The sequence below is a fragment of the Copidosoma floridanum genome, unplaced genomic scaffold, assembly GCF_036245765.1.
Source record: "Copidosoma floridanum isolate Cflo_tuat_1 unplaced genomic scaffold, Cflo_Japanese_pri ptg000024l, whole genome shotgun sequence".
Taxonomy (NCBI): Eukaryota; Metazoa; Arthropoda; class Insecta; order Hymenoptera; family Encyrtidae; genus Copidosoma; species Copidosoma floridanum.
In genome coordinates, this window is record NW_028321901.1 from 12,357,355 (window position 1) to 12,377,151 (window position 19,797).

The window sequence follows — 19,797 nt, forward strand, 5'->3', positions numbered from 1 at the left end:
ATTTAACGGAAGCGTTCTACATCTCAAGGCACGAAGTAAGAGTATATTTTTATCACAAGAACGGATGTAGATCAGGAATTTTGAAAACCATTCTATACAAGGGACGCATTATAAAGTATTACGAAATTGACGCGACCGGTATTATTCCGGTCACTTTCTGCGATTTGCCCATAAATATCGAATATAACTTGAAAACTGCTGCATCACTATTATGCGATAATGATTATCTTTGGCTCGATGCATGTTCTGGCTATTTCATTTCCACTTGGGTCATTTTAGATTTTGTAGCAAGTAGACCGGAAACGCTATATAGGAATCCCTTTTACTTTTTGAACAACAATTCGTTGCAAGAATACGCCAGACTACTTTGGGATTGCCATACGTTCGCTATCGATGAAGCTCCTACATTTAAGGAAGTCGACATTCGTATGGAAAGACTTATAACATCTTGGGAAGAAAAATTAAGGCTAGAAATACGTCACATTTAACGCACTCTAACTATCATGTATAGTAATGAGCGGTAAACGCATTACACGGCAACAAGCTTTGCAAAGTAAAACACTTCAAGGCGAAGTCGATAAATTCGCACAATTTCAGCCTCGTTACCCGAATTTAAATACCAATGAAAGCGAATCGTTAGATGATTCGAACTTACTCTTTGATCGAAGTTCAAGCATCCAATCATTGGATATTGATAACAGTGAGTTAGACGAAACAATACGAGAAGTGAATATTTTCCACTCTACCGCAAGAGAAGACAGTGAAGACACTTTCAATAATACTGCTATCGAAGTAAAGGAAGAAAGTGTCTCACCCCCACCGGTCGAGCCCCCTGTACCTAGACCTGTAAACCCATTAGTAAAAAATATGGCAGCTCAAACTGTCACATTGAAGGACGCCTTAAAGGTGGTACCCGAATTCGACGGAGAAAATATACCATTGAGTGTATTTCTCGAAGGCTGCGACGAAGCAAAGGAGATAGTAAGCGCCGCAGATGAAGCCAATTTGACCAAGCTATTGAGAAGTAAGCTAGTTGGAGAAGCACGTTCAGCTATACATGGAGTAGTCTTCGAAAATATCGACGCCCTCAAAAATCACGTAAAAACTATTTATGCGTCAGCAAAAACCATACACCAATTACAAGGAGAAATGGGCAATGAATTCCAAAGGGATGATGAGTCTGTGATAACCTACGCTAATAGAATCAGAGATATACAAAAACGAATTTTAGAGGCTAAAAGGTTAAAGGACGGAGCTGCCCCACCTGCAGCATTTACTGCAGCTCTTCAGCAAAATACTGTAGAGTGCTTTAGAAATGGACTTAAACCCGAAATTGAAACTAAGCTAAGCACTATTGCCAACGAGGAAATAAATGACGTACTAACAAGAGCCATCCGAGCTGAGAAAATACTTGAAGTACAACGAGCTTTACGCAATCAAGGAGTAAAACAGGAGCCACGTATAGAAAAAAAACGGTATACTCTCCATTGCAACCTATGTCAATCAAGCGAACATACCGTAGATGACTGTGTACTAAAAACAATTTGCCAACTGTGTAAAAAGAGAGGCCATACTGCAGACAAATGTAAATCGATAAACCAAGAGACCGCTGAAAAATGCAGAATTTGTCGACGAAATAATCACACTGAAGAACAGTGTAAATTCAAACAATTAAGTTGTTAAATATGCAGAAAGGTAGGCCATACGGCAAGAGATTGTTTCAGAGCCAACAATCAGAATACTCAAATTGTATGCCAATTATGTAATGCCATAAATCATACTGCCACAAATTGCACCAATGTAGCTAGAACGCCATTATTTTGCAATATTTGCAATAAACAAGGGCATAACAGAGACAACTGCTATCTTGCTAAAATGGTTTGTCAAATATGTGACACGTCAGGCCACATTGCTAGAAATTGCACACAACTTCAAACGCAAACCAAGAATTCGCTGCATTGTCAACTGTGCAATAAAAATGGTCATACTGCCGCTACCTGTAAGGTATGCGCGTATTGCAAAAACACCGGTCACACGATACAAGAATGTAGGAAAAAACAATATAATGAGCATAAAAGACAAGAAAACCAGGGAAACGATTCGGCCCCTCAGGTTATGAGCGCAACTTTAGGGACGCCGAACAACCCGACACGCTCAGCAGATCTGAATCGCTTACTCGACGAGTTAATACCCTTGGTATAATATATAAAAATGAATGCATACCTTACATAAATTTTCACTTAGGCGGAAATCCGATAAGCCTCATGATAGATTCTGGATCTCATGAAAATATAATCAAAGTCGGAAGTTATCCCAATGGAATTGACATAAACTATCACGACGCAGTAGAATTTCATGGAATAATAAACGAAACTATTCCTTCAATTGGAAAAATTATCTTGAAATTATTTGGGATGGAGGTATCATTTTATGTAGTTGAACAGTCATTTGCCATACCGCATGATGGAATTTTGGGGATAAAATTTTTACAAGATACTAAGTGTGAACTGAATTTTGAGCACAAGCTCTTGAAACTCCCAGGACGAGTTATAGGGTTTAAACAAATTTTTGGGTGTAATCCAACACCTGCATGTCACTTGAATATTAATGAGACTCGTGGAGAATTTTTATACTTTAACATATATAGACCGAAAAAACAACTACTAGTAGACACTGGATCGGAAATCAGCATAATAAAAAAACGACTAGTTTCAAAAAATTGGAAAATAGACAAAAGTAACACTAGACTTATAATGGGAATCGGGCAAATTCAAAAGGAAACTCTCGGTTTAACTACTATTAATCTAGGAGGTATTAATGTAGACTTTCAAGTAATCAATGACGACTCTAACCTACCATTTGAAGGGATTCTCGGCTCAGATTTCCTCACTAAATTTAAGACTAGACTCAATTTTTCAAATAAAATCATGGTAATAAATAAAGAAAAAATTCCCCTTTCAGTAAGAGACGCACATGTAGAATTAGAAAACCAAAAAGAATCCGAACTTAGATATAGCGATTCGAATGAGTCAACGAGTGATGAGATTGATGCGTGCGAATCACAAGCAGAATCGCTCTCAGAATTAGAAGACGATGATATTGAAGACTTTTTCAGTAACGGAGCTATAATCAACGAATTTTATAGCCTTGGTGAAAGGGAAACGTACATAAACTCAATAGACGAAACTTTTAATGAACTCGATATACCAATCAAACCAGTGGATGTGTATTTCATACAAGAAGATAGCAGCAAACCTGCAAACACTATCCCTGGGCCAAGAACAGCTCAACTAAAAAAAATAGTGGATTTAAATAACTTAAGTAAACTCGAAAGGGAACAAGCTTATAAATTGCTTGAGCGACACGACGAAAGATTTTACTTAGAAGGAGACGAGCTTATGGCCACTAACATAGCCACACATCGCATACCAACAATAGACGACCTTCCTGTAACTACTAAGCAATACCGGCTTCCCCATGCCTTAAGGGACGAAGTTGAGCGCCAAGTACAGGAACTACTTGAAAACGGTATTATACGGCGGTCGCGATCCGGCTATAACACAGCTCTTTGGATCGTTCCAAAGAAAAGTCCCGATGGGAAGCCTAAATGGCGTGTAGTTTTCGACTTCAGGCCCTTAAATAAAAAAACCATACCAATGAGTTTTCCTCTCCCCAACATAACTGACATATTAGATCAAGTAGGAAACTCTAAATATTACACAGTCATAGATTGCAAGTCAGGATTCCATCAAATTTTAGTACACCCCGATGACGTACATAAAACAGCGTTTTCTACCCCAAACGGACATTATGAATTCGTCAGAATGCCTTTTGTCTTAAGGAATGCCGCTGTCGAATATCAGTCAGCTATGTCACGAACTCTTGACGGATTAATAGGCAAGGGAACTTTTGTGTATATGGATGACATTGTCATTTACGCAAAAACACTCGACGAACACGAGCGACTTTTCGACCTTGTAATGGAAAGATTGAAAAAGGCAAATTGGAAATTAGAGCCTAGTAAATGCAAACTAATGCAACGAGAAGTAAATTACTTGGGGCATATAATAACCGAAAAAGGGTTAAATCCTGATCCTAAAAAAATTGAAGCAGTAAAGTTATACCCTCGTCCTAAAAACATAAAAAATGTTAGGCAATTTTTAGGATTCGCAGGATATTACCGGCGTTTCATTAAAGACTTTGCTAAAAAGGCCAAGCCCTTAAGTAAATTGCTCCAGAACAATGAAAATTTTCATTGGACAAACGATCAAGAAACGGCCTTTCAGGAGCTAAAGGAAGCATTGTATACGGCACCGCTCTTACAATTTCCCAACATGAGTCAGCCGTTTATTATAACAACAGATGCCTCAGGCTACGCTATAGGGGGTATTCTGTCACAAGGAAAAATCGGAAATGATTTACCCATCGCATATACTTCTCGCGTATTGAGAGGACCCGAGCTGAGATATGACACATATGAGAAGGAAGCTCTAGCGATTTTACACTCTGTGCAAACTTTTCGCCCGTACATATACTGCCGAAGGTTTACCATAGTCACGGATCATCAACCACTTATATGGTTTCAAACTGCAGACCTCAATACACGAATACAGAAATGGCGATTCAAATTATCCGAATATGATTATGAAATAATCTACCGCCCAGGTAGACTGAATTTGCCTGCAGATGCACTATCCCGTAATCCGATAGTAACAGAACAGGTAAATGTGTTAACCAGAAGACAAAAAGCTCTACAAAATCTCGAAGAAAAACCCTTAGAGGAAAGCGAAGGTACTAAGGACGTGCTAGAACCTAAGCCACGCGCTATGAGGCAGCAAAAACACCTCAAAAAGGGCTTGACGAGTGTCACACCAAATTTACCAGATAATACTAAACAAAAAATTTCACAAGTAAGAATCAAAAGGAAAAAACAAGACCGAACAAGAAAAATGAAAACCAGTGATAAAAATAAGGAAGAAATCATTGATCAACAACGCTTAGAGCAAGGAAAGGTCAAGAAAAAATTAAACAATCCCACAGACCCGGAATCATCAGACGATAACATCGATCAAGAAAGCGAAGCTGAAGATCTTAACCTTAACAATGATGAACCACTACCTAGGAAGGACTCTATTACCATTGGTGATGAAATCAGCAACACTCAACATGGTGTTAGCAATATCATCGAAACAAAGGACTTATTGGAGCATAGATTAGATAACGTAATATATTTTGTCGACACGACGGGCGCTCCGCTAGACGAGGGTGCGCGTAGATTATTTAAGGCTAATAAAATACCAGCTAACCAAAAATTAGAGTTAGGAAGCATTAAAATTAAGAAGTTAACGAATAAAAGATATCAATTAGCTCTCTGCATCACTGATAAAGAGCAAGTATCGCAAATTATAATAAAAACCCAGATGCAAGATTCTTTCAAAAAATTGCGACTTGTTTTGACAGATAAAAATTTAACTACCATAAGCATATCTAAAAATATAACCATATGTAACTTAGATTGGGCAGAAATATATAGTATGCTCAAAGGTACATTTAATGACAGTAATATCAAGGTCATAATATGTAAAAATTCCCTTAAATATGTAGAAGATAAGGATAGAGATAAAATTTTTTACGAACTCCATAAATCACCCGTTGGAGGACACAGAGGTGTCTCCAAAACTTTCGGTCGCATACGCCAAGAGTACTACTGGGAAGGACTAAAGGATGATATACAACGACGTATTCAGCAATGTCTAGAATGTCAATTAAAAAAATTAGTAAGATTAAAAACTAAGCAGCCAATGCTAATAACAGACACGCCTGGCACCGTATTTGATAAGGTTGCACTAGATATTGTCGGACGCCTACCTAAAACTAGAGAAGGAAATGAGTATATTTTAACGATGCAAGATCAGCTGTCGAAATTTTGCATTGCAGTACCATTAAAGGATGCAACATCTTCCACGATAGCCGACGCATTTATACGACGTTTTATCTGCATTTTTGGAGCACCTAAGGTGATTTTGACAGATCAAGGAAGAAATTTTCTAAGCAACCTAATGAAAAATGTTGCGAAACACTTCAAGATTAAGAAAGTAAAAACAACAGCTTTCCACCCCCAATCAAACGAATCACTAGAGAGATCGCACCATGCATTGGGCGAATATCTCAAGCAATACGCTGATAGTGAAAACGACTGGGACGAATGGGTAGAGCTGGCTATCCTCAACTATAATACTTGCATACAAGAAAGCACCAAACATACGCCCTACGAAGTTGTGTTTGGAAAACTTGCAAGGTTACCATCATCTGCACCACCAACGAACGAGGATCATCTGCCTACGTATCAAGATTATATTATTAATTTAGTATCTAAGCTTAACAATATTAGAAAATTAGCGTATGATAACTTAGTTAAAACAAAAATTAAGTCTAAAGAATATTATGATAAAAATATAAACGAGAAATTCTTCAGAGTAGGCGAATACGTTTACTTATTAAAAGGGGTTAAAAAGGGTAAATTCGGAGATCATTTCACTGGGCCTCATAAAATTCTAGAAGTGTTAAATAAATATAATGTTAAAATACAGATAGGAAATGAACACAAAATAGTTCATGCAAATAGGTTAAGAGTATCTAAGATGCTTCCTCCCAACAGAAAGAAAATTAATACGGACTCTAGCGAGTCAAGCAGTGAATAAATCACCGAGTAAGGGCTAATTTTGTACATACAAATACTACCCATCCTTCCCACCGATACCTTTCTTTTCTCTTTCCTTCTTTCTTCTCATTTCTCACTTATCCAATATGTATGATTTCAGACCTTCAAAATGATGATTCTTGGCTTATCACTCCTGATAACAGCCCATATAGCTTACGCTATAGTAGGATTCGATTGCGGAGCTCAAAGCGTGAACGTAACAACCCTACAGCTACTAGAAGTCGAGCCTTGCGATATTCCTTTCGATACCATTAATATAACCAAACGCTACATACAATTGTTACAACTAAATAATTTCGCTATAACACACGTTGTGCAATGCAAAATAACGATCCAAAGAACCATCAATTATTGCGGCATGCACTCACACAGTTCTATAGTGCATAACGGTGTAGCCAATTTCATAGATAATATTAATCGTGATGAATGTATGAAAATATACAATACTGGCATGTATCAGCGTGACCTACTGACCATAAATAGTGTTGCGGTAAACAGATCAACTAGTGCCGCTGTGACCTTCGCAGGTTCGGTAAACTCTGAAGGAAAATGCAGCGGGGCATACTACGCAGATCGCTATGGGTCATGGAGTGACGTCACCGTAGTTGGTACCCTCCAAGTAAAATTACAAGAGTTTTACGCTCGTATAAATTTGCTTGAAGATAAAATAATACTACCTTCTGGAGTTAGGTGCCCTTTTAACGCTGGCCACTGTATAGACCTAGACAGTAGCAACACCTATTGGGATGTACTACCCAGATCTTCTTGCAACTTCGAATTATATGACGTTTTATTTGAAGGTATTGCTGACCGACTGGTGGACATAGAAAAACCTACAGGGGAAATAATATATTCGTTCAAGTCGGACGACGTAACATTCGCTTTGACAGTAAAAGAAAGAGATAATATTTGCGGATACAACATAATCAGAACAGAACATCCCAAACTTTTAATCTTCGAAACAGAAAGAGGTCAATCTTTTGCCACCAATAATGTAAAAAACTCCGATAATATGGATTTATTCGCATACATAAACTCCAAGTTTATCTACGTAGAAAAACACCTTCGATCACAAGTCAAATCTTTATACAAGGACATCTTGACTCAGCGTTGCAGAGTAGAGCGCATTGCGCTGCAGAACGCTTTGGCAATAGCTGATAAATCTCCAGATCAATTTGCTTACAATGTTATGAAGGGACCCGGATATATGGCCACAATTACCGGCGAAGCCATACGTATAATCGAGTGTATTCCAATAGAAGTAGCGTTAACAAGGATCGAAGAATGCTACGCCGAACTTCCAGTAAATAACAACGGAACTACAATGTTCCTAACACCTAAAACACGCATACTAAAAAGATATGGTACGAAAATTACCTGTGACCATATTTTTCCACAACTATATAAGATAAACGATAAATGGTATCAAGTATCAGGTACTCCAGTAGAAGTAAAACCGCCCAAGGCCTTAAAACCCATGACACAGGCCACATGGCACTATATCAAGCCATCTAATTTAGCAACCAGCGGCATTTATACAGCCAGTGACTTGGAAAAATTAAGAGATCGCATAATGTTCCCGATTGAGCAAAATTCACTCCTCAACGATCTAGCCCGTGATATGCATGGCCAATCATCCGGCCACGAAAAAAACTCTATATTTAAACTACTAAACGAAGAATCTCTTAAAAAGCTAGCCAACTCAACGTGGAAGAGAATCTGGGACGGACTAACCAATTTCGGAACTGCAAGTGCCGGTTTCATAGCGTTATATATCCTATTTCAATTCATAAAAACGCTAGCAGAAGCAATGATAAACAGTTACCTACTACATCAAACTTATGGATGGTCTGTACGAATGCTTGGAGCTTTATGGAACAGTCTAGCAAATTTGCTACTTTTTCTTGGCGAAAGAAATAATAATAATTATCACAGGCCTAGAAATGAAACTCAATTTCATCAAGAAGATGTAGAACCCCAATCTCCGCAAATTCCTCATCAGAATCCAACATCAATTCAACAAGAAAGGTCAACAATGCAAGAAAAGATTCCATACTACCCACAAATTATATACACTCCCATGTTAGCAAACCAAGGAAATACCCCACCTTCTTCAACCATTACACAAGCTACAATTCCAAGTGCCCCAGCCGTCCAAGCCATTCCAATTATTAACAAACAAAACGAAAACCAATTCTTCGCTGTTCAGTAATTAACATACCTCACCAATTTACATGTGCACTGTTAGACTTTACTCCTTAAAGTTTTTGTAACTATTCTTGTTCGAGGAAGCTTCTAAAATTTAATAAATGATTAAGTAAACGATAAGTTGTACCTACGAAATTATAAGCACATGTCTGCGCAATATCATAGGTTATACATGTTTTAACAAATATATTTTAAACCTATAATCTAACTAACACTTAGTTTGTAAGGGAAATTATAATCTTTACCAATACTACATTATGAATTATATACTATTATGTACCGTCCTTCTCCTAAGGCAATGTACTCAGCGGACTGTTCCCACGTCATCATTGGAAGCCCTAGTACCAGTTTTAGGAGGGAGGTGATAGGAGAGAATTCGACTAAAAATTATAAAAAAATACCATTTTTTTTTTTTTTTTTTTTTTTTTTAGGTGTAAGTTCTTGCTAGTAACCATTAGAATATCACAATCATATAACCAATAAAATTAACATTAGAATTAAACAACTAACATTACAGTATAAATGTAGTAATAAGTTTTTGCAAAAACCATTATGTAATAGTTAGTAAGACCTAGTGCGATAAGATTTAATGAATATATATTTTCACACAGCGAACTGTTCCCAGTTCATCGTCCAAAGTCCTAGCAACAGTCTTAGGAGGGGGGTGTTACATCGAGGCTGCGCTCGACGTACCTTTTTTTTTTCTCTCCTCCTCCTCCTCTCCTTATCCTCCTCGTAAAGCCGCGTTTTCGTAGCAAGCTAAATGACATACACGCACACATACACCAAGTACCGAAACTAAGGCTTCGTGACACACAAATAAGGAGAAACCGAGCAAGACAAAGAAGAACTAGTCTACATCTCCCTCCCTCCTTATACGTCGACATCGCCTGATGAAATTTAATAATTTTCTATCTTTTCCCTCTTCTGTGTCCTAACCATTCGTAAATAACCCGACGCGCGAGCCGGGATGTTGATCTACACATCGGCCAGCGTTCATGCAACGCGACTTGACAACAGCATGCTATACTCCTACCACCTTCTTTCTCTAACACTCACATATCCAGAGACGCCAAGCCGAAAAATAACGCGAACTATAATACGACCTAATCCCGATAAGCAAGCACTGGGACCAGTATCGTTACTATATTATATTCTTTAGCGAGTAAGCGTCACCCCAAAACCAAAACAACATATGTAAAGGAAGACGGAAAGCATATAGGAAATCTTTCCCTCTCCCTGCCATGAGATGATGCAGACTAATTCTGAGAACCTATGTGCGTCTCGTCGTCTCTGGCCGTAGTGGCAGTGATAAGGAGGCAAGATCTTCGGCTATATAAGCCCATGGCCTCCTGCACGAGCAGCTCAGTCTCAAAAAAATTCGTTCAATGGTCAGGCCAGCCTGGGTGTATACCTAGAGCAGTAGCCAGACTAAGGGCATACGACCTGGAAAACCCGGTCGATGCATTCAACGGTCAGGCCAGCTTGGTAAACCACCGAGAGTAGTAGCCAGACAGGAATACACGACCTGGAGAATCCGGTCGAAGCCTATTCGTGACCTGGAGAATCCGGTCCACAATTTCAATTTAAATTATATCCGGCCACCCGGATCTTGCCTCGAGAGCCACTTATATTCCCCCTTTGTTTCTTTTTAATAAAAGTAAGTAACAATACTTTTTAAACTTAATTCTCATATATCCCCTAATAGTTTTTTTTTCTTCTCTTCGTAAAACCCACTTTGCGTGCCGTTCAATCCGGATATTAATGGCCAAGCAGGTGGTGGAAAAATTTTTAATTCAAAAAAAATTTTAATTTAAAAAATCAAGCAACGCTAAGTTGTGTGCCGGTTGGTGCAAATGCCGATGGCCAAACAACTAGCCTCCATTTTAAAAAAAAATCAATCAAGCAACGCTAAGTTGTGTGCCGGTTGGTGCAAATGCCGATGGCCAAACAACTAGCCTCCATTTAAAAAAAAATCAATCAAGCAACGCTAAGTTGTGTGCCGGTTGGTGCAGATGCCGATGGCCAAACAACTAGCCTCCAATTAAAAATCAAGCAACGCTAAGTTGTGTGCCGGTTGGTGCAAATGCCGATGGCCAAACAACTAGTCTCCAATTAAAAATCAAGCAACGCTAAGTTGTGTGCCGGTTGGTGCAAATGCCGATGGCCAAACAACTAGCCTCCATTTAAAAAAAAAAATCAATCAAGCAACGCTAAGTTGTGTGCCGGTTGGTGCAAATGCCGATGGCCAAACAACTAGTCTCCAATTAAAAATCAAGCAACGCTAAGTTACGTGCCGTGGGTACAAATACCGATGGCCAAGTAGCTAGCTAACCCTTCTCTAATCATCTACCCTGTTCCTACCCTAGTGCCTCGTCTTCAACCCTTGCTGTCGTGTCCCAAGGCTATTGAGCGAAAGCTTAGGCCTAAATACAGAATTTACTATTACGCCGTCTTCGACGTAACACAGGCAAGCATTTTTGCATGTAAACAAACAGCTAATAGCATATATATACATGCGCATAGCTGCTTGTTATTGGCATACTTGGCACATTGGCAATCTAGAAAGAGAACGACGATCCCCTCCTGCTGTTTTGATTAGCCAATCACAAGCAGCTATGCGCACGTATATGTGCTCTAAGCCGTTTTTTTACGTGCAAGAATTTTTGCCTGATTTTGGCTGGAGAGGTCGCAATCTCTGCATCAGCTCGGAGCGAGTAAGGACGGTTGGGGACAGAGACCTATCAGCCAGAGAGTGTTAGAAAAAAGCGTTGGGTTAGGTGGCTTCAATATCCGAAGTTATATAGCTATATATACCATCTAGGGAGAATAATTCGCCGAGCAGATGGCAGTGGAGGGGCTTGCCCAAAAACGTTACCCACAACGCGCAAAATTTAACAATTTTAAAATTAATAACACAAGCACCTATCACCCCATGATCCAAGGTGCTTACTGCACGCTCCATTAAATAATAAAATATTAATTAATAACACAAGCACTTATCACCCAGTTACCCAGGGCGCTTACAAGCCACTCTATTAATTAATATAATGTTAAATAATAACACAAGCGCTTAACACCTAGTGACTCGGAGCGCTTACTGGCCACTCTATTAAATAATATAATGTTAATTAAACACATGCAGCGCCCTTGAGTATCAGGTGTTACAGGCGCTTGTGTTATTATTTAACATTATATTATTTAATAGAGCGGCCAGCAAGTGCCCTGGCTCATTAGGCGATAGGCGCTTGTGTTTAATTAACATTTTATTATCTTGGAGAGTGTCCAGTAAGCGCCCTGGGTCACTGAGTGATAGGCGCTTGTGTTATTAATTAATATTTTATTATTGAATAGAGCGGCTAGTAAGCACCTTGGTTCATTGGGTGATAGGTGCTTGTGTTATTAATTTTAAAATTGTGAAATTTCCCACGTAGAGGGTAATGTCTTTGGGCAAGCCCCTTTACTGCCATCTGCTCGGCGGATTATTTTCCCTGGATCGTATAGCTGTATATACGATCTAGGGAAAAAGTTCCGATATTGAATCCGCCTAACCCAACGCTGGATAACGCCAGTGCTACGATGCGAGACGAATTTTTGGCACTGATCGGGGCGACCCGCCGCGGTCAGCCGTCGAACCAGGTGCACATTTTTCGAGAGTGTGAGACTCGTATAGAACAGCGTGCGCCTACGAGAAGAGGAGTTGATTCTCGTGGAAATGAGCATATAGGCGCACATTTTGGAGACACGTAGAAGTAGAAGGGGTATAAGTATACCGAATGTGTGCCTACGACTAGAGGAGCGGAAATGTTGACTATAGCTATATAACTTAGCGCCCAAGCCAAAGCAAGCAATTAAAAGTGTGGAACTAAATGCTCATATTTATAAGCACAGACTCTTGATTTCAAAACATTTTTTTTCCCCATACGTTAATACTTATGTTGAAATCCAGTTTTATTTTGAAAAAATATTTAGCTGTTTTTTGTACGTATGAACATATGTGACTTCAAGGTCCCACTCATCCGAAGTTCCGATAGCTAAGATGGTCAAGGTTTATACCGCTGCTCATATTTTTTTTCCATTTAAGGATTGATTCGGCAGATTTTTTTTCTTTTTTTTTAATGCAATTTACCGATCTGGTATAAATTTTTTTATATTTATGTTTTATTCAAAATTATAAATAATATGACAAACACCTTTTCTCTATAAAAGAGAAATTTTGGATTCTTTCCTCTCTTACGTTGGATGTTAATAATTTCTAGGGAGTTTCAAAATGTAAGAATTATACTTATATCCTAAGAAATTATTTTATCATAATGAAATCACTCAATGGCTTTGCCAACGAAAAGTATCAACTTACCAAATTATTTAATAAAATTAGTATTAAAAATAAATTTATTTTGACGTATATGAAATAAAGTTTGTAACATAACTTATCAATTTAAATGAAACACAAACAAACAAAAATTTATACCAGATCGATAAATCACAAAAAAAAAAAAAAAAAATCTGCCGACAATTGAAATCGATCTTTGGATAGCAAAACAATACACGTAGTGGCATAAACCTTTACCATCTTAACTATTGGAACTTTGGATGAGTGAGATCTTGAAATCGTATATGTTCATTGACAACCTCTGGAACTTGTCCTACAGTTCATAACAATTATGATAAGGAAAAACAATAAATTAGTGATTATAGCTGAAATGCGATCTTTAAAAAAATAGCTGAATATTTTTGAAAAATAATAGTGGATTTAAAAATAAGTTATAACAAGTTTTAACGTACGGGAGAAAAAAAAAACGTTTTGAAAACAGATGTCTGTGAATATGATTATGAGCATTTAGTTCCACACTTTTAATTAAATAAGATTGATAGATAACATTGAAGCAAGAGCGAGTGAGCAAGAGTCAGTTAAATATATATTGCATATACTTGGTTGCAGTCAAAAGAGAAGAACTCGTAGGGTCGCTTGCTTTGGCTTGTGCGCTAAGTTATATAGCTATAGTCAACATTTCCGCATCCTCGTCGTAGGCACACATTCGGTATGTACCCCTTCTACGTGTCTCCAAAATGGGCGCCTATATGCTCATTTTCATGTGAATGCACTCCTTGTCTCATAGGCGCATGCTGTTCGATACGAGTCTCGAAAAATGTGCGCCCGGTTCGATGGCTGGCTGCGGTGGGTCGCCCCGATCAGTGCCAAAAAGTCGTCTCGCATCGTAGCATTGGCATTAGCTATTTCCGTACTCATATCTGATAGAGAGAGAGGGAGAAAGAACCAGCCAGCCAGCGCAGGGACTCAACGGCCAGAAAGCGTAAGGAAAAAGCGTGCACTCCCATTTTCGCTGTCTAAAAAAAAAAAAAAAAATAATGAAAAATAAAACCAGAGTGTGGGACTCAGAGTCCTGGGTAAGAACGAAGTTTTCGCATGTATGTAGAAATCTCATGTATAACGTAAAATACAACGTTCATAAATACATATGAGTTCAATATATATTTTTTTCGAAGGTTACGGTGGTATATTTATGTCTTCCCAGTGCATTTGTCATGTATGAAAGGCTCGGAAACTTTTTAAAATAATTTTTAAGGTTATGGTTGGATTAGATTGGATTGCCTTTCGAGTATTTTTAGTCATATTAAGTTATTAATTATTATTAAAAAAAATATGTAAGTGTTTTGAGATACAGTAATACAATAATGTATTAATTATAAATAACTACATAAGTTAAGGAGGTTTGGGAGTATCATTCAGAGAGGTGAGGAACGGGGAGTCTCCCCTGCCTACGCAGATGTACCCCCTTTACCGCGCACCTCCTCTTGCACTCTACAAACTTTAAACTGTACAACTGTAATTGATTATATTTTTTTTAAATGCCTGGTGAGTCGTGATTTTTCCTATTGAGCATCTTTTTTTTGTCCGAAAGTATGTATAAAAACGTTTTTTTTTTTTTAATTTAACACATTTATGATGTGCCCTAATTTTTAATCAAAAAGCAACCTAACCTTGTTATCTCATAAGAGACCATGTTAAACTGTAAATACTTAATAATTTTTTTCTTGAAAATCTCTCCTGGTAAAAAATCTGAAAAAATTCATGAGCAGTCCTGACAGGGGTAAACGGGGGTATTATTGCGATTTTTTTTAGTGGTTAGCTTTAAACGATTGTCTAAGAAATTGTGTCAAATCGTTGTGATTTTTTTTTATTATTAATGTTGGACTCAAAAACTATTGAATTCCCCTTTTTATAAATGTATAAACTCATGAATATCGATTTAAAAAGAGGTTTTAAAGTTCAGTTGCCAATGCTGGTATTATTGCGGGCCTGTATGTATTATTGTGCACGTATTATTGTGGTCAATTTCAATGCTAAATCAACCGGGTATCCGCAATAATACCATCATAGTGAAAGAGGTTATGTGTGCACCAGTTATTGCGGACGTGATGTTTTGTTATACAAATGTAAAGTTTTTAAGGCTATTTTTGATTTGAAGTTCAATGAACTAGGTACTCGATGACTTGATTTAATAATTTCAAGTATTTACTATCCACAACTCATCAGTTCAATTAAAATATACGCATTATTCGAGAGTGCCGCAATAATTGGAGCAACCGCAATAATACCCTCGTTTACCCCTATGCGAAAATTTTGCAAACATTTATTTTGCACGATTCTACATTTTGAACTTTTCTCCCAAACCACCTTAAAGCAGGTAAGAAGGGGGGGGGGCATCGGGCATAGTTAAAGTAAATGCTCTTTTAAAACATGTAGGTATTGGATGTATCGAGATTTAAAAAGCACTAGTATTCAGAATTATATAAGTATATACAAAGTAGAAAATTGGCCCGGTATACCTGCCTAGGAGGAAACCAAGCCGTGATGTAGGGTGCACCGAAATCTAGGATACGATGTAAATTTTTAACGTCTGTACACAATGAATGAAATCGAAATAAATAGTGAAGATTTTACTTGATACACAATGTGAATGAAATTATTTATACTGTAATCATTGTATGGGTCATTCTACTTAAATCGCCATATTTTATGTCCCAGTCGATTACAAAGTCGTTTAAGGAGATATCGATCTGGAAACTTTTTTAATTATTCAAGGAATATTTACTGCTGAAGGTACAATAAAATTCAGACCATAAAAGAGTATTCCTTTAGTTTGAGATGCAAAGAAGGGGTTAAATTAGCATTACAAGCTCATGTCTTACTAAAAAAATATCAGTTGTGACGACGCCTGGAATCAAAATACGTAGTTATTAATTTTTCTACGGTATGGGATCTTAAAGTTATTAACGCAAACAACATTCTCACGTATTTTATCCAAGAGTCGGATGCTGTTAAAGTTGCGGTACCAAAATCTTATTTTAACATTTCAGTGGAAAATACTCTCACAAACGCACGCCATTAAATTTGGGTATTCCAATTAGGGCGTTTTGTATTCTACAAAGGTCGAGGATGTATCAAAGAAACTTTTTCCATTTCAATAAGCCAGTTCTATATGCTCCCAAATTAAAAAATTCTGTCCCCTCAAAATAAAAACTATGAGCCCGTAATGCTATGGAACGTTATGTATCTTTTTCAAACATTCGGTTATTGACTTGGAAGGTGGAGGGTTCAAAATTAGCTGTTTTATATGTAATATAAGTGCAACGGCAAAGTTAAATTTGTATTTGGTGCGTTACAATCTCGATTCTTAGACGGTTTTATAAGAGCCCGTAACGCTATCCAGTAACAATATAAAACGCATTGTATCTTCGTTTAATGTTAGATTACCGACTCAGATAGTGACTTATACTACCATTAAAAGTAAGTACATGATATTACACGTTCCAATTAGTGACTTGGCATTCCATGATCACGTAAGCACTTCTGTCATATGAATAGATCACGATTTATCAACACACTTTAAAATGTCGTAAAAATTGATTCAGGTTAATATGTCACCGAAACGATTACTAAACTGACTGTATAGAGAGATGCTACAAAATACTTTTGAGATATGTGATGAAGTAACAGAAAAAAGTAACCTTATTTTAAACAATGCTTTATCAGCTGCAGCCCAATAACATGCCCGGGCAGCTTAACTTGATTCAAGTCTCCCTCGCAAAGATCTTTAATAAAGTGATGCTGTGTAAAAAGCACAGTAAGATAACTCTAGTTTATGCAGAATGTTAACAGATGTGCAGCTAACATCAATAGATAATGTTTTGATAAACTTAGTTAGAGACCTTGTCAAATAAAATTCCCAGTATAGCCCAGCTGTTGTTTATGATGAGCTTGACTCAAGGTCCAAAGTGAACGTTTCCCGAGCGGTAATTTTTTATAACGTTATTCATTGCGAGAAACATGCTTAGGCAACTCTACTCGGTGCAGAATTTCTGCCCAGCAGCAGCCAATAATTTTTTTAAACTCAACTCGAGGCTCCACGCCAAAGTCGCCAGACAGGAATCGTTCAATGGACTTTTCCTATACGTTCACCGCTGAAGAATAAGTTTTCCATCAGAGCTCTGCGGACGACCCTAGAAAGCTAGACTCGTAGGCTAAAGTCGCAGTTTCCCGTGTCGCTGAATTTTTGGGAGCAGGTGCCAACAGATTTTAAATGCTATAGAGTCGAGTTTCAACGTCAAAGTTTGCTAATTGTTAATATTTTAATAGAGTTTTTTTTTGTGATAACACTGGCACCATTTGGCACGAGAAACTTTGACTTTAGCTCTTAAGTCTAGCTTTCTAGGGTCGTTATCAGAGTTCTGCTGGAAACATTTTTTCTTAGTGTTAATCGCATATAAAAATCCATCGGACGATTTCTATCTGGCGACTTTGGCGTTGAGCCTCGAGCTTTGCATTTCTCGACGATTCACACACGGGAAACTTTAACTTTAGCCCAGGAGTCTAGATTTTAAGGATTCGTTGGCAGGGCTCTGCTGAAAAACTTACTTTTCAGTGTTAATCGAATAGGAAAAGTCCATCGAACGGTTTCTATCCAGCGTCTTTGGCGTTGAGTCCCGACTCTTGCAATAATCGAAGATTCTCGCACGGGAAACTGCGACTTTAGCCTACGAGTCTAGCTTTCTAGGGTCGTCCGCAGAGCTCTGCTGGAAAACTTATTCTTCAGTGGTGAACGTATAGGAAAAGTCCATCGAACGATTCCTGTCTGGCGACTTTGGCGTGGAGCCTCGAGTTGAGTTTAAAAAAATTATTGGCTGCTGCTGCGCAGAAATTCTGCACCGAGTAGAGTTGCCTTAGCATGTTTCTCGCAATGAATAACGTTATAAAAAATTACCGCTCGGGAAACGTTCACTTTGGACCTTGAGTCAAGCTCATCATAAACAACAGCTGGGCTATACTGGGAATTTTGTTTGACAAGGTCTCTAGCTAAGTTTATCAAAACATTATCTATTGATGTTAGCTGCACATCTGTTAACATTCTGCATAAACTAGAGTTATCTTACTGTGCTTTTTACACAGCATCACTTTATTAAAGATCTTTGCGAGGGAGACTTGAATCAAGTTAAGCTGCCCGGGCATGTTATTGGGCTGCAGCTGATAAAGCATTGTTTAAAATAAGGTTACTTTTTTCTGTTACTTCATCACATATCTCAAAAGTATTTTGTAGCATCTCTCTATACAGTCAGTTCAGTAATCGTTTCGTTGACATATTAACCTGAATCAATTTTTACGACATTTTAAGGTGTGTTGATAAATCGTGATCTATTCACATGACAGAAGTGCTTGCGTGATCATGGAATGCCAAGTCACTAATTGGAACGTGTAAACCGGTAGATCACGTAATTTACTATTTTAGACATTTATTTACTTGAAAGAATCTGCTAATGACTTACCTTAGATAGTGTATTAACACGTTTTAAGCACTGGAGAATCAAAATTCGCAATCTATCCTAACTAACAATTTACCTTTCATTGATTTTCGGTATGTATCTTTTTAATCGTTAATATGACACAATTTTGTATAGTACCAAAAGATTCCCTGCTCATTTCTACTTACTTGGTACCAGTTTTAATTTGCTTTATGTGTTAATTTGAAGTGGGTATAAAATATTAAATGATCACTTTGTATACACAATTCCAACTTGTGTGCCTATTTGCTTTGTGCATGTGTATTAGTGCCATCTAATGGTGAAATGGTGCGTAATTTCAGGACTTTAGAGGATCAAATACAATGTAAATACCAAATATTACAAGTATACAGATTTATCACGACAGCAAACGTGAAAGCATCAATAGTTTCAACAATTCTGAATCCTTGTTGTCTGTTATGTACAATGTTAAAGAAAAAAGTTACACTGACGTATGAATTATTAAACAAAAAAACGCCACTAAAGCCAGTAACATAACTACTAATTGTAGTATTAAAGCAAAACAGACTCATCTCGACCGTAAAGTTACGCGGGTATGACGTAAGTGACAGTAAGTGACATCTTCACTATCTTTATTATATTAATTACCGTATGATTAAAGATTATACTCAATATCTTTTCAATAAAAAAGCTGTTCAGGAGTTTATCATGATAATAACGATATTTACCTTCGGTGATTCGAAATATTGAAAAACTCAATAACACGCAATCAATGATGTTATTATTCCTCAAGAATCCTGAAATTTTGCACATTTCTCTCACCATGGGCTCGTAAGTCGCGTTTTTTAATCCCCTCCAAGGACTTGCACACAACAAGTACATGTTCTATTGGGATCCCAACACGTCACGTGATTTTCGCGATATATATAGTCGGGGTAAATTAACAAACTTTTTGAGAACAAATCTGTTTTTATTTTTTTTACGCCTACAACAATTGTAACACTACTAAAGCTGGCAAATAACATGTTTTCCAGGAAATAATGGCA

The 19,797-nt window shown here is 37.6% G+C and overlaps 2 protein-coding genes across 3 annotated transcripts in view; both read left to right on the plus strand.

Annotated features, from left to right (window-relative positions):
• LOC106636388 (NADH dehydrogenase [ubiquinone] 1 alpha subcomplex subunit 7) overlaps window positions 1-19,797 on the plus strand; it is a 110,788-nt gene that overhangs the window by 13,351 nt on the left and 77,640 nt on the right. The window lies entirely within an intron of this gene.
• Window positions 6,825-8,933, plus strand: LOC149374016 (uncharacterized). The gene has a single exon (XM_089595081.1). The coding sequence runs from the start codon at window positions 6,831-6,833 to the stop codon at window positions 8,931-8,933; it is 2,103 nt and encodes a 700-aa protein (XP_089451207.1). The 5' UTR covers window positions 6,825-6,830.

Coding starts and splice junctions, on each gene's coding strand:
- LOC149374016 (XM_089595081.1), top strand. CDS start 6,831: ATGATGATTCTTGGCTTATCACTCCTGATAACAGCCCATATAGCTTAC.